The sequence below is a fragment of the Triplophysa dalaica genome, chromosome 16, assembly GCF_015846415.1.
Source record: "Triplophysa dalaica isolate WHDGS20190420 chromosome 16, ASM1584641v1, whole genome shotgun sequence".
NCBI lineage: Eukaryota > Metazoa > Chordata > Actinopteri > Cypriniformes > Nemacheilidae > Triplophysa > Triplophysa dalaica.
Genome location: NC_079557.1, coordinates 6,440,843 through 6,456,030, shown reverse-complemented (window position 1 = coordinate 6,456,030; position 15,188 = coordinate 6,440,843). Strand labels below are relative to the sequence as shown.

Genomic DNA, 15,188 nt, shown 5'->3' with positions numbered 1-15,188 from the left:
CTAATGTATGGACACAAAGTCAATGCAAGTCAATGGGTACCAACGCTTTTCATTTACGCTTTTCGATTTAATATTTTAATTTCTGCAGGAAAGTGGACCAAGGGGTCCCACCACAGAACAACTGAGCTATTTCTGTGCACCAGCTTTTCATAACACTGCTTGCATTTGTAGTCATTTTAATTACCCGGCTCTGCAAGTCTTCCTCTTGCTCATGTTTACTCCACAGGGGCCAGCTGGGCATTTCTTTCGCTGGGGCATCCACATCCGGTCAGAGGGGCTTAAAACACTCTGTGGGTCAGATTTCTAGGGATATATTTGGCCCTTTGAACAGCGACGTACAAATATGCATTTAATTTGAATTTGAATCCAGTTCATGGTTATTAAATACTTGGAGTGTGTAAATGTCTTATGTAGAATGAAACATCTGAAAGTTGCCGAACACTTCCTTCAGATTGCAGCAATGAACTGTGTACCAACTGACCTGCACTGCTGTGGTTACTGGAAGTTGTGTTTCTGTAATATGAGAATCAGTGACAGTTTCCACTAGAGATTGGAGGCCAAGAACCGTTGGTTACAACTAGAACTATTCTTCCAAATATCTTTTTCTGTGTTCACGAGAACAAAGAAATTTATACAGATTTGGAACAACTCGAGGGCGTGTGAACGGAGGCAGAATTTTCACTCTGAAAAAGTCTACGCCTCTCCAACATGAGAAAGCATCAAGATCAAAGCCCCTTGTCACCGGCTGTCCCCTTGACTCATACAAGGCCACGTGTGTCCGTGCCACTGGAAATTCCTTTTTTCAAGTTTTCCTTTCTGCCTCTCTATGTCATGTATCTCCTCTGCTCTTCATCCTTTCCGCCCCACTGCCCAGTGTACTACGCCTACAGAGAGCACCCTCCATCTCAGCTGGGAAATCCCTCCTGTTTGAACTGGACTGTTTAGCCCTAAATTGCAGACTACTCGTGTTTATAATCCCATAAGTATTCAAGCTTAATTGAAAACCCTTGGACTTGATTACAGCTTGTCCCTTCAGCTGTTGCCCTCAGCGCACGTCATTACGCATATTCTGAATCATGGCTCTTCTATTAAGGCTTCATTTTTTTCCTCTCACTCCTTCACTTTCTCTGTTATTTTTATTTGTAGTCACGGCTGGATAGATGACAGAATGGAGTAAATGTGAACCTGAGAGTACAGGGCTCTAGAGTGCGACTAATTTGGTCGCACATGCGACCTTATTTTTCAATGGTGCGACTTAAAATTATCAGAGGTCGCACCGGTGCGACCAGCCGTTCGAGGGGGAAAAAAGTCTCCGCAACCCTGAAAGTCTCCTGTGATTCAACAACAGACACACATTAGAGCCATATCGTGGTCAAACCAATCAATGATAGTGAAGGGCGGACCCCCCTCTGATTGGCTGTGGTCCAGATATTCCCTCACGTGAGTGTACCAGAGGTCGCGACGTCGCGTTAACTCAAAATTCTCTGTCATTGACGGATTTTTCACCCGTGACGGAAAAATCTGATGGCCGCCCGTCATTTTGGCGGATTACAATGAAGGCAATTTGTAAATCCCCGTTTCCCTTCAGCGTGATATGCTCGAAAAGCAACCTGCGTGTTTTCACCTGTTATTGTTACTGACTAGACATATCCACCGCTCCGCTCCTCACGCGAGCCGGACCTCGATCGCAAAACAAACGAGATGATCAAAAGTCCAGACATGCACATGATAAACAACGTAAAACTTGCTTCATTGCTTATTATTTGTTGTCCGTAATGTTTGCTAATTTCTTGTGTAGTGATAATGTCAGAGCTCGCGTTCTTTAAATGTGCGCTGCACCATTTTCATTACTTTCGTTTTATTCAAACGGTTTTGTACAGTATTTTTATAGACTTCAACACTAGGATTTTTTTAAATTGTTAATAGAGTAAGTCTCTCACCACTGTAAAGTGACTTTTACTTGTGATACGGGACTGTTTTAATTTCATCACTGAAATTTACACAAGATTTACTCCAAATTCCGTTCCTAAAAATCACAGCGCTTCAGTCGACATCAGCCATAACTTTTGTTACAAACACAAGATACGAGCAAAATAAAAAGTGATTTTGAAAGGGCTTGAATATGGTATCAAAAACTGTATCGGCTTTATTGGGCATTCGGTTGTATTACAATACAACAAGTTCCGAGACGCCAAAAAAAAGTTCTGAGAAGCCAGTACAGCGTGATGACGTCACGAACATACAAATTAGCACCTAACGCCACCTTGAACCATAGTGATGGGTAATAACAGATTATGACGGATTTTTTACGACCATGTCAGTCAAAATGACGGACAAAAAAAACTGTAGCGCAACCTCTGGTGTGTACGTTTGAAAATGCGTGTGCTGCAGTGAGACAGAGAGGTGAGGAGACTAATGCTGTTAGTTAAACAGACTGAATGTAGCAGGGGATGATGAGAGAAGATGAAAAGAACAATTCACAACTTTTTCGTGAATAATGTTATTTTAAGGCCTGATCCGTCCAAAAATCACAAGCAATGCTCTGACACTGATCCTTCAAGCCCTTGACCATTTATCTTGAAATCTTTTAAGTTTAAATTTCTCTTCACTGAAGGACAAACACTTTTTCAGTAAGTTACCTTTCTTGTAGATTTGTGCTTCAAATAAAGAACTTAATGTTGAACAGTTTGTAAGATAAACATTTACAAGTAAATTTTGCCCATATGGACATTAAACAAAAGTGAACTGGTCAAAGCAGGTAAATGTTAAATGCGATGCGGTCTAAAATTTGGGTGCACCTAACTTTTGTGCTAGTGCACCCAAGAAAAAAAGTAAGGCGCACCAGTGCAACCAGTGCAAAAAGTTAGTCTAGAGCCCTGGAGTATATGTTGACTCACGTTGCAAAACAACACGGGTTGCGCAACAGCATGCGGTTGGGCGAATCTATAAATCGTGCATGGCTGTAATTAACGCAGGGTTAAAGTGAGCTGTAATCCCCTAAAGCACATTTTGGATAGTTGACATGACTCAGATGTCTTGGTGGTTTGTTTCCTGTAAAAAACGCTAGTGCCCTTATTGTCTTTGATCAGGTCGGTTGCACTACCCTCATGGATGATATCATTGCAGAATTGGAGCCAAAGTTCATAGTTTCATGAAAATGATGTGCTATTATATCATAAATCTGTTGTTGAAAAGCCAAACTGTAGGTTAGGATTCAGTTTGTCATGTGATTGGTTTTTATGGGCTTATTCAATAATTGGTATTGTATTGTCCTTGACATTTCGCCTGTGGTGTTAAGAGGAATAGGTACTAAATCAGCCGTGGCAGTTTTGTGGATGCTTTGTTCCTAAAAAACTAGTTTTGTGTTTACCTTATGGTTCACAGTTCCAGATGTGTTCCTTTACTTCCTTGTCATTGACATGTCAGCACTTTGCACAATTGATCGGTAAGGGTGATCAGTCGTAACCCATATCCGGTATATATCAAAGAATTTAATATAATACTATATATCTGTTACATTGACCCACATGCATAATTCCAGTGGGCTCATTGTACAAGATGATAGAACAGTGCAAAATTGCTCCTGCTTGGCTTTATCGACAACTTGTCAATGTTAAGTTGGACACATGCAATGCTGTAATGTTACAGTGACAAGTTTTTTTAATCTAGTTTCTTGGCGGTCTTCTCAAATTGCTCTCATTGTTGTTTTAATAAAAGTGGGACTTAGATGAGTGGAGCCAGTTAACTGTGTGCCATTTACATGATTTATCAGAGCAACTATTAATTATTTATCGAGCGATATCATGAATGAGGGCCGAGCAGAACATTGTTTGCTCCAGATGAAGCTACAGTTGAATCTTGTTATTCTCATGTACACACACAAACACCCCCCCCCATCTTTGGAAATGATAGCATGAAAAAGTCCCCGTGAACTGGATGTTGCGATCGTTTTTACATCCGTATTTTGACGCATTTCCCAGTGAAATGGAATTTCTAATGAGAAAAATAGTGGGTGTGGCTTTCGTCTTTCTTTGAAATTTGATTGGATGCATATAAACAGCTATTGTATTTTGAAATGAAACTGGCAGCAGACTGATTGTTGAAGGGAGGAGTTGACGGATGCTCCACCCAAGCCGTTTAACATAAGTCAATTAAGATGGATAGTCATTACAGAACGGAAGTGCATTTTCAGATTTTAACTGAAGATTATGAGGCCACACAAAGTTTGAAACGAGAATGACCCACATTGATAAACTATTTACAATAAACACAGCGGTATTTCATGAAAAAAAATGTCATTGTCATTTTACATTTCACTTGGACTTTAATATAAAGCTTAATGTGGTAGGCAAACTAAGACCTGTTTTATTTTCACTTATAAATTGTTGCCCTTGTGTTGTACTATTTGCTTCTATTGTTTACATCATTTGTAAGTCGCTTTGTTTCTTCCTTATTTGTCTGTCAAGTATTCACAGAAGAGACAGGTTTTAAGTAGTTTTTTTGAATGTTTTGAGAGATGTGGTTGACCGGACTGAGTAAGTTAGAATGTTCCACCAGGACGGAGTTGTGAAGGAGGCAATACGAGATGCCACTTGAACACTTGCAGAGTTCTTGATGGAATGTAGGAGGATGTTAAGGTATGCCGTTGCAGATCCAGTGATAGTCCTGAAGTCAAGCATTAGTGAGTTGAATCTGATATGGGCTTCAACAAGTAGCCAGTGGAGAGAAATGAAAAGGGGTGTCAGGTGAGCTCTTTTGGGGTGTTGGAAGACGAGGCTTGCTGCTACATTCTGAACCAGCTGGAGGGGTTTGATAGCCTTTGCAGGAAGACCAACAAGGAGAGCATTGTAGTAGTCAAACCTTGAGATTACCAGAACCTGGACAGGGAATGTTGTGCCGCATGCTCAGTGAGATAGGGTCTAACCTTTCTAATGTTAAACAAGGCATATCGGCTTGACCGCTTTGTCTTTGCAATGTGATCATTGAAGGACAGCTGTTCATCAAATACGACTCTGAGGTTCCTGGCTGTTTTGGAAGGAGTGATTGGGGTATTGCCAAGTTGGACGGTGAGATCGTGTTGCACTGATTTTTAAACTGCACAAACTGTGTTATATTCCATAACCCTACCACTAATCCTAAACCACAAACCTTTCTGTATTTTTACATTTCAAATAAAAATCAGCCTGTGAGTCTGCTGCATGACATATCTAGATTCCAGTATGAGAAGTTTTTTATTCCACAGATACAGCCTGTTGTATATGTGCTAACACTCTTAGACAATTACTTTATTTAGGTGAAACGTCAATGCTGTCTGTTGAGCGTAGTCAACACACCCTGCTTTCATGAGGAGGAGCCACGTCTGAGTTATATTTTTTTAGTTAATAGGATAGTGAAAAATGCTGAGAGATTTTCCTGTTTAAATTTAAGTTTCATCTGGCTGTTCAACTGGTGTTGCTTCATATTAAAAACATATATACACACATGTATGTAGTACTGAATGTGTTGAAATTAGTTCTAGGAAGCTATGCCGTATTTTCTTTGTTAACATTTAAGGGTTTTACACCTTTTATTGGGACAGGATGGTATAAAACTGACAGGAAAGTGCTGATAGGGGCAATGATAGTTTGGCAATAGACTCTCAGGATGCGAATCAAACTCGGGTCGCTGTGATCACATTGGCGCTATATGTCATTTTTTTGCTAATGCCATATTTTTGTGCTGATTTTGACGAACATTTGAGTTTCTGGTGGTAAAATTTGTTAAATACAAAGTATGTATACATAGTACAATGAATGCTCTCATTAGGACTAGGATGCACAGGTAAAGAAAAACGTAACGGGCGGAAGTTCCAGTTGCTTGAAGATCTCATCCAGGCATGCTTAGAAACTTTCTTAGAACATGGTTATAAATAAGTGTGTAGCCCATGTTTTTTGCAGTAAAAAAGGGATGGAAAATGCCATGACCTGAATTAGCCCCAAATAGTTTTTATCTTAAGCCAGTTAAAGTGTGGCCTACAATATAGCTAGTATTGTCATTGGTTTGTGTGTGTGTTTGGATGCCTGCAGGGGAATCTGTATGAGCTGTCCTTCTTTCACTCATCTGGTCCCTTGGGTTTAGCGTGCCTGCAATATCAAACATTTCTTTTTCCACTGGCTGTCTCCAGCCAAACAAGTGACTTAATCCACCTGGACATCTGAATTAAGTGCTGTAGGGACCATCATCATATTTGAAGCACCCCCTTAACAATCTATACAAGTTGGATATTCCTTCTAAACTACTTAAAAAAAGTCTTTATTTAAATTTATGCAAATGCTTGTTTTGTCTTATCTTGGTGCTGCCTAAAGTTTGATGAGCCTCCACAGTGGTCCGCCGTTTGAGAAACACTGCTTATACAGTAGTTGTTAGTTTAGTTTTTTACTGTAAAGTTGATAGGGCAATTCTTATGTGCCAGACCTATAGGAGCTAAAGAAAGATCCATATTGATGTATTTTCTGTTAAAACGGGATGTTTAAGTGGGGGTATTGTTACCTTATACCCATTACCCATGATGCTTGCTAATTGGTTACGAGTAACCAAGAAAGGGGGGGCATTTTTATTCTTATAAGTTTGTGATTGGACAGATATCTGTTTAGTGCAAGATAAGTTGTTACAAAAAGCACAGATTGTACATTTTAAGTGTGTATGGTTAGTTTTCGGTATGAAACTCTATGCCAACTTAGACCTCACTCAAGAACTCCAACATTGATTTAATGGCACAAATAATGAACTCTTGATTTTATAATGAAAACAAGGGTTGTTTCTTTCATTTTAATGATACAACCAACGGCTGAATTAATGGTTTCGGAAAGTGTGCATTGCTCTCTAACAGTAGTATTCGCAATACATTTTCAAAGCCATAAGAAAATTCTCTGCTATCTCCTGAGTTGGATTTTATACTGTTTTATCCATTTGTTTAAGACTTTGCTCAATCATTTTCAATAAAATAGTGTTTATTTTGACCTTTTTACTGCTGTTTCGTATTTTACATCATTCTTTGTCTCTTTTTCCTTCACTCAGGTTATGAAAAGACGGAAGACGCTTCAGAGAAGACCTCTCTAGCTGATCAGGAAGACTCCCGGCTAATATTCATCAATCAGCCCCAGTTTACCAAATTCTGCTGTAATCGAGTCAGGTGAGTTCACCCACGTCCTTGTGCAATTGTGTGTACGGTGTAACTGACAAAAAGACAAATTGTTGCTGAGACCGTAGCAAAGTTCCAGCTTTCAGCAGATGGGAGGAGAGCATGCAGAGTGAGAGAGACAGAAAATACTGCAGTCTTATCATCTGATGTTTCACACTCAGGATTCCCACCTTTGCTTTATCTTCACCGTGTATTTGATGCAGTATCAAAACACCCCAGTGATCTGTTTTTGTGAAGCAGATGTTTTTGCATTTTTACACTCGTAAAATGTCACCTCAAAGTCAGGTGTGGATAACGTAATCGGATTAGTTTAAGATGCACTATCCCACAGACACGAGTTGTTGGTAAGAAGTGATTTTCTCCCACCCTGCAGTGGGAGAGACGTTATCCATGTGAGCTCACCATCATGTCTGCAGACCTTTAGTGTGTAAAGAATCTATTTGATAGTTCCATCTAGTGATCACATAAGCGACTGCAGTCAGTGAAAGAGCGCAGCTACTTTCTATTAATACTGTTCTCTAATACAGTATTCCTGCTTTTATATTTCAGCCATTTTTCTGTGTTTTTAGCCTGATGTAGAGAACTGCACACTGACTCACTCTTTGTCTCATGCTCTGGATTAAACAGTAGCTTTAAACAGTCAGATCCTCTGTCAGTCCAGGTTAATGTTTCCATTCATGCTGCATGAGTGGCTGGGGAGTCCTGCCTTTTTTTTTTAATACATTTTTTATGTTTATTTTATGACACTAGACCAGGGGTCTTCAACTACTTTTCTTTAAGGGCCTGATTCCAAAAGTGCAAATAGGATGCGGGCCAATTTTTTTCTTCTGTTTGTATTTCTGTTATTTATTGCATTTAGTTTAGTTTAGTTTTGTTGCTGTTACTTATAGGTAAAATATTAAAACATACACACAAAGTTTACATATTTTTGTTATATATTATTTACATATTTTATATATATTACAGATTTTGCCTTTTTATGATATTTAATTTAAGGGATATTATCTATTTAATTGAATTTTATATACCTTAATGCATTAGTTTACCCAAAAATGTTATTTCTGCTATTTACTGACCCTCAGTCCCCCTGTACTTCCAAGATATGGGTAGCATTGTTTTTTCAAAAAGATATTTATGAAGATACTTGGTTGAATAAATGAAAGCCAAATTAATAAATGTCAAAAACGCACAAAAGTAGCACAAAAGTAATCCATGAACCTTTACGTTAAACTGGTGTCTTATAAAGCAAAACAGTTGAGAACTGAACGCTATTATCGTATCTTCGGGTCAATTCCAATCGCAAACTATGTGCAACACGCACTAAGAAGGGCAGATCTTTGTAAGTGCAAGTTCTGGAGGGAGATGAACAGCTGTTTTTTTGTAAAATATATCTGTTTAAATCATACAAAATGAATGCAGTAATAAAAACAACATACTTTAGTCCCTTATCTGAGACAACAGTTCACGTAGTGTAGTATTCTTCATGCAGTTACTTTCAAGGGCACAAGACGCGTTAAGGATAACAACCTATCGTGTGCCAAACAGACTGTGGTTGTGGATTGCCGATTATAACGTTGCAAATAACAGTTTCTTGGAAAGAGCGATCAAAAGGCTTTATAAGAAGTCAATGGTTGTGAGCTGCAGAAATTACTTTCGTATTGAATGTAGCAGCGTATTGGACTTTCAAATATGTGGCAACTCATGGTGTGCATTTCTTAAACCACACCTTTCTTATAATCTCTCCACTTATTTTAAATATTAAGGCGGGCCAGTTAGAGATGATTGGTGGGCGGCCAGTTGACTAGCCCTGCACTAGACTGTCACAAAAGGAAAAAGGCCTAGTGACCTGTTATCACTCCTGTGTTTGTTTAACAAAGCAGCATCCATGCTTTAAGTGTGACAGTTTTGTTTCCTTGTGTGTTTAAATTGTCTCTCTATTATGATCCTGTTAAAATAAATCCTATATCGGCGCTGATCAGTTGACTACCTACCTACCATATCGCATTCCAGTGAAGCAAAAACCAGTCTGTGGGGAAGAGCGATCACAGAGCATTTCACTTAAACACACACACTTTACCTAAACAAACACAACCTTCTAAAGTACAGAACGTAATAAACTGTATTAAATAATACGGATGCACACCTCTATCAAATAGGGCTTATTCATAAAAGACAACAGGACCATATCACCCAACTGGTTTCATTTATCATTAATCATTATCATTTATCATAAACAAACACAAATAATTGTTCTCCATCCCACATTGCCTTAGGAAGACACAATGAGCAAATGTTTTGATGCTTTTGCAAAAATGCTAACACAAACAAGGCCACGACCTCCTGTCCATAAAATTATCAAAAGCATGCGGATGAACTCCGAGGTGACATTTTGATGAGTGGTTATGTTAGTTAGTCCAGCGACAATCTGATGAGACGGCATCCTAAAGCTTTATACATTCGTGCTGGTTCATGTTTGTTTTAAAGCGTAATGAAAATAAGTAGCGTGAGTACGCTGGGCATAAGAAGCCTGCTGAGGTCTAGAACCAGACCGATCTGATTTCATAGGTCGTGTTGAGGAAATGAGGATAAAGACGCAGGTCAGCTCCCAGCGCTGTTGGGAGAGAGTGTGTGTCAGCTTGCACAGTGTGATGAGAATCTGGAAAAACAGAATAAGAAGATACACTATGATGACAGAATTTTCTTTTTTGTGTCTCCATTCAGCTTTTTAATTGCCAAAGAAAAAGCTGTGTGGATATTAGCACATTGCCTCTATATCTTTGTGGTGGTTTTGCTAGCCAATATCATACCACCCAATATCATTTGTCCCCGATGTTGGAAAAATCTGACTTGCACTTGCAAAGATACTAACTTCAGGCCAAGTAAGGGAAGTGTGTGTTAGATTATGTGTATGAGCACAGATGGTGGTGAGAAAAAAGAAGAGGGGCAATGACTGAGATCCTACACTTCTGCTCTCAGTATCCTCCATGAGTTGCGTTGCCCAGCAACACACCAGTTTAATTTCAAAAACTCTCAGAGCAGCTGCTAGCTGCATCCACCTGGCGAAGCATCAGCAATCTCAGGATAAAAACCGGGAGAAAGTGAGAAAAGAGAGAGCGACAGGCACCTGACAGAACTTTCCATCTCATGCGGTGATGCTAATTGCTGTGGTACGTGTGCAGTACGCTGTGCACTGATAAGGATCTCTTTTATCAGTGAAACACTGAAGGCAAGAGGGATCAGTTTCAACGTTACAGTGTTTCACGGTCTCTCAAGTTGTGTGCCATGCGTGTGTGCTTTTTGTTCAACCTCGATCTAAATGAAAAATAAATCTCTTAAGTGTTTAATACCAGATGAGAGTGATGTCCTTAATTGACACGTTTAAACTTATTTCCTTAATTCATTAGAACATATTTTACCTGTTATTAACTTATTTAATTGAAGAGATTGTTAAATATATAAATAAATCCATTTTTTACAATCATTCAAAACAAATGTTTGTCCTTACGAAGATGCATAGAATAACATGTACAGGTGTTGTGTTATACCTGATTGAATCTCTGTATTGACCAATCAGGATTCAGTACCAAAAATGTTTATTTCATCTTTTCTTTCTATTGTTATTCTTTTATAAAACATTTCATGAAAAAATATTTCGAGTCCAATTTGATGTAGAAACTGAAGGACACATCCTCTTGAAATTTATGATTCTAGGTTTCTCAAAAATAAGGTGTTTAAAGGTTTTTTATTTTACTCGAGCAACATAGTTTGATCTAACACATTTGTGTTTTTTTTTTTGTTGAACTGAAACTACACACCGGATTGAGTTCCCAGCATGCTATGCTCTCATGATTAGATTTAGACCGTAAATGTTGAAATGAAGTGCTAATTTATGTGTGTTTCTAAACAGGGTGATAGATAAGGACACTTTCAAGTGTTTATTGTTCTGTTATGTTAAAATTCACAAGATTTTCTGTTGTGTGTGAAAGCTTCCTGCTGCTTCCCTCCAGAGTCGACACGTCTTATTACATATGGTAAAGATGTTTCATACAAAAAATTGTCCAGCTGAAGCAGTTAAAGTTCATTTGCTCAACATAGATGAATTATGTTGAGGTGAATATTAGAAATGGTGTACTTTTCCATATAATTCAACTCAGTTTAAGTTCCAATAAATCCGTTCAGTTGTGTGGAAATGGGTCATTAAATAAAATTGAGTGTAATTGTATGTAATGTGAATTGTCACGAGTGATGATACCACATGTAAAATATCATGGGTGATGATAATGGTCATTAAAATGAGTGTCTCTCGGTGGTCTGCTCTACTGGTGAGTGGGAGGATAAAGAGGCAGATGTCAGAGTTCAAAGTGGGGCGTTTATCTCGTTCTAAAGTGGCCTCTCTGTCTTTGCCCTAATGTGAGCATAAATCAGTCTGGATACTGCGAGATGGTATTTTTACAACCCTTCCCTTTCTCTTTCTCAAACTTAGCTGTTCTTTATGGTCATTAACTGCCTCTCTCCATCATTCACTGTTTGTTTGTGGCTGAGGCTGGCACCCGGAGTCAGGACTTGGCAGAGGAAATATGATTTGTGATGTTTCTGGTGGTTAAATGTGCTGGGTACCATTATCATTCCTATTTATGATATAACAATGACTTAGTGAGTCAAAACAGGCAGAGACAACAAATGAAATATGACTTCGGAATCTGGCTAACTGTTTACTTCCTGTGTAAGACACAATCCTGACCATCATTAAAATGATTGTGGTTATTGTGACTAAATAACATCGTAAACTAAAACCGTATCCTTATTTGTCCCCTTTTATTTTCTTAATCTGCATCTTTCTCTCATCCAGCACCGCCAAGTACAACCTGCTGACGTTCCTGCCTCGGTTCCTCTACTCTCAGTTCAGAAGAGCGGCCAACTCCTTCTTTCTCTTCATTGCTCTGCTGCAGGTAAGTCCCGTGTCTCTTCAACCCTCGGGGCAGGAGAACAGATGACATGCTGGAGAGATTAGAGCTGTCAGCGCTCATGATCACCGATAAGCACCTGCCTGAGGATTCCCTGACCCGCTGTGCTTAGAGCTTTAAGGCTTTTATTGTATTTTATAAAATAGTGACATGCAAGCAAAGTTGCCAAACATAACCATCAATTAAATAGATATATGAAACCTGCTTAATGTTTTGTGAGAGATTAGAGGATGCTAAATATATCTTGTTTTAAAGCTATAGCTGATTTTGGTGTCAACGTATAAGCATCTCTGTAATAACCAGTTGAAGATGCAGTCATTGAGGGCTCCAGATAAAAGTCTTGTTCTTTAGATTAGATTAGATTAGATGATTAGATTAGATTAGATTCAACTTTATTGTCATTACACATATACAAGTACAGTGTAACGAAATTTAGTTTAGGTCTAACCAGAAGTGCAATTAGCAAGTGCAGGATATACAGTGTGAATAAATACAGAATACAATATTAGGAAAATACTATACAATGGCCATGTACTATGAAAATGTGACAGTCGGTTTGTACTATGAACAATATAAACAGAAGGCTATATACTGTGAACATTAATGTACAGGTGGTTATGAACAGATAACAATATAGACTATACAATAGTGCAAGTGACTTGAGTGTGCATTAGTTACAGACATTAGCTATTAAAGTTATAGTGCAATACATGAGTAGATGCAGTTATACATTTACAGTGCAGTAGATGAGTTAGTGCAGTTATTGAAGTTACAGTGCAGTAGATGCGTTAATGCGGTTAATAAGGTCACAGTGCAGTAGATGAGTTAATGCAGTTATTGAAGTTATAGTGCAATAGATGAGTAGATGCAGTTAGTTATGCAATAGATGCAGTTATGCAATAGATGAGTTACAGTGCAGTACAGAAGTTGGTGCAGTTATTGAAGTTACAGTGCAGTAGATGAGGTAATGCAGTTATGAAAGTTACAGTGCAGTAGATGAGGTAATGCAGTTATGAAAGTTACAGTGCAGTAGATGAGGTAATGCAGTTATGAAAGTTACAGTGCACTAGATGAGGTAATCTAGTTATGAGAGTAATCCATTAGTGCAAATGAGCATTCAGTGTAGTATTCCTGGTGTGCAAGTGAGCAGTATAGAGTGCAAATGATGCTGTGTGTATAAACAGTCCGAAAGAGCAGATACATGAAGTACTGGTGTGTACAGTTCAGTCATGAATGGCAGCCCTGTAGTGCAATGTAAACAATGTAATAGCAGCATTAAAGTTAAAGTTATGAGGGGTAGTGGAATCAGTGGGGAGCAGAGTTCAATAATGAATCAGCTCTGGGAAAAAAGCTGTTTCCTAGTCTGCTGGTTCTTGTCCAGAGGCACCTGAAGGGCCTGCCGGAAGGCAGGAGAGTAAACAGTCTATGAGCGGGGTGAGAGGAGTCCTTGAGAATGCTGCGAGCTCGACGCAGACAGCATTTCTTTTGGATGTCCTCAATGGAAGAGAGAAACAGCATTCTCAAAGCATTCTCAACAGCATAGACAAAGAAGGGACAACGAATCCACCAATCTAGAGGGACACTGAAGGTGCAGTACATATTAAATTAGCACCTTTATTTTGAGCTAGCTGAATTAATGAGCTGGGGAAAGGAGAGATGAAGAAGGAAAAGAATCTGTGAGACGGAAGTGGAGGAAGTTAGGTGGCTTTGAAGTGCAGGTTTTGTGTCTTCATTACTCTGTTGTCAATGCAGTAACCTTGAACACACAGGCTCACTTTTGAGGGAAGGAAAAACAGCAGGGACGGGATTACTTTGGTAACATAGGGGCCAAGGTAACCATCTGATCTTTATGAATGCTGTTTCATCAAAACCGCTCAGTGCCATAACACTTACAAAGTGTTTTGGGTGTGCACAGCGAAGCATTCACTTTGCTTGACTGGGGATACTTTATAAAGTTTGTTAAAAAGCCTGTCTTGTGCATATTTGATACAGTAAATGTTTGTTCTAAAAGTAATATTTACATTATTTGGGAAAAGTATAATGTATTTTTTTCTCTTGATTTTGGACTGAAATATGAGTAAAATTCTTTATATGAGGTGGTGGGAGGTTTTTCTGACCACTCTGGGTTTCTACGTGACTGCTGTGTGCTGTGGTTTGACATTGAACATATTCTCCGGTTTACGTGATACGGGAAGTAATGGGGAAAGTGTAGGTATTACGTTAAAAGGAATCCGTTTTGTGTTTCCTATTGTATGTCTCTGCATTGGCCTTTCACTGAACCTGTCAGAGCACTCGCAACTTATCTGTTCGGGACACGTTCCAAGCGTGATCAGGTTCTTTATATTACGTAAGCACTGTGAGCTACGTGAAAAATCAAGAGGGGAAAAAAAGAAGTTGAATTAACTAGTAGCGTGAATTATGTAAGAAATATAAGGCTGTAATGCCTGCCCAACTGAAGTATTATATGGTATAATATATATATATATATATATATATAAATATATATATATATATATAAATATATATTTATATATATATATATATATATAAAATGTATATTGTGTATCTGTGTATTAAGTTTTATTTAAATTGTGCTTTTTTCCCATTTCTTTACAGATCAGAGATTAGGATGTTAAAATGATAAATGCACACAGCAGTTGCTCTTGTCCATAGCACTGTTATGATTCATGAGAAAAAATCAAGAGCAGTTTATCGCAATAGCGAAAGAACATTTGTGTACCTGTTTTGTATACTTTTGTATGCTTTCAACCTTGTTGTCTTTTTATTTCACAGCAAATCCCTGATGTTTCGCCGACAGGACGATGGACGACGCTGGTGCCCTTACTTTTCATTCTGGTGGTGGCAGCAGTGAAAGAGATCATAGAGGACCTGGTGAGAATGTTTGAATTATTTATTGTTGCAATTGCATGATTTATGCACATCTTATGGTACACTATAATGTTGTGAGCATGTTGTGCGTAGGCGTCTGACGTATGTCCTAACCTGATTATAGCTGGATCAAGGTCAAATTCACTGGCATATAT

The 15,188-nt window shown here is 38.6% G+C and overlaps 1 protein-coding gene across 5 annotated transcripts in view; it reads left to right on the top strand.

Moving 5' to 3' along the window:
* atp8a1 (ATPase phospholipid transporting 8A1) overlaps positions 1-15,188 on the top strand; it is a 99,505-nt gene that overhangs the window by 11,408 nt on the left and 72,909 nt on the right. For all 5 annotated transcript variants that reach the window (XR_008909221.1, XM_056769173.1, XM_056769175.1 and 2 more), the window contains exons 2-4: positions 7,057-7,171; positions 12,030-12,129; positions 14,938-15,036. Coding sequence is in view for 4 of the 5 variants with exons in the window: in XM_056769173.1 (XP_056625151.1) it covers positions 7,057-7,171; positions 12,030-12,129; positions 14,938-15,036 (314 nt within the window). In the remaining variant the exon portion in view is untranslated. The remainder of the gene's footprint in view (positions 1-7,056; positions 7,172-12,029; positions 12,130-14,937; positions 15,037-15,188) is intronic.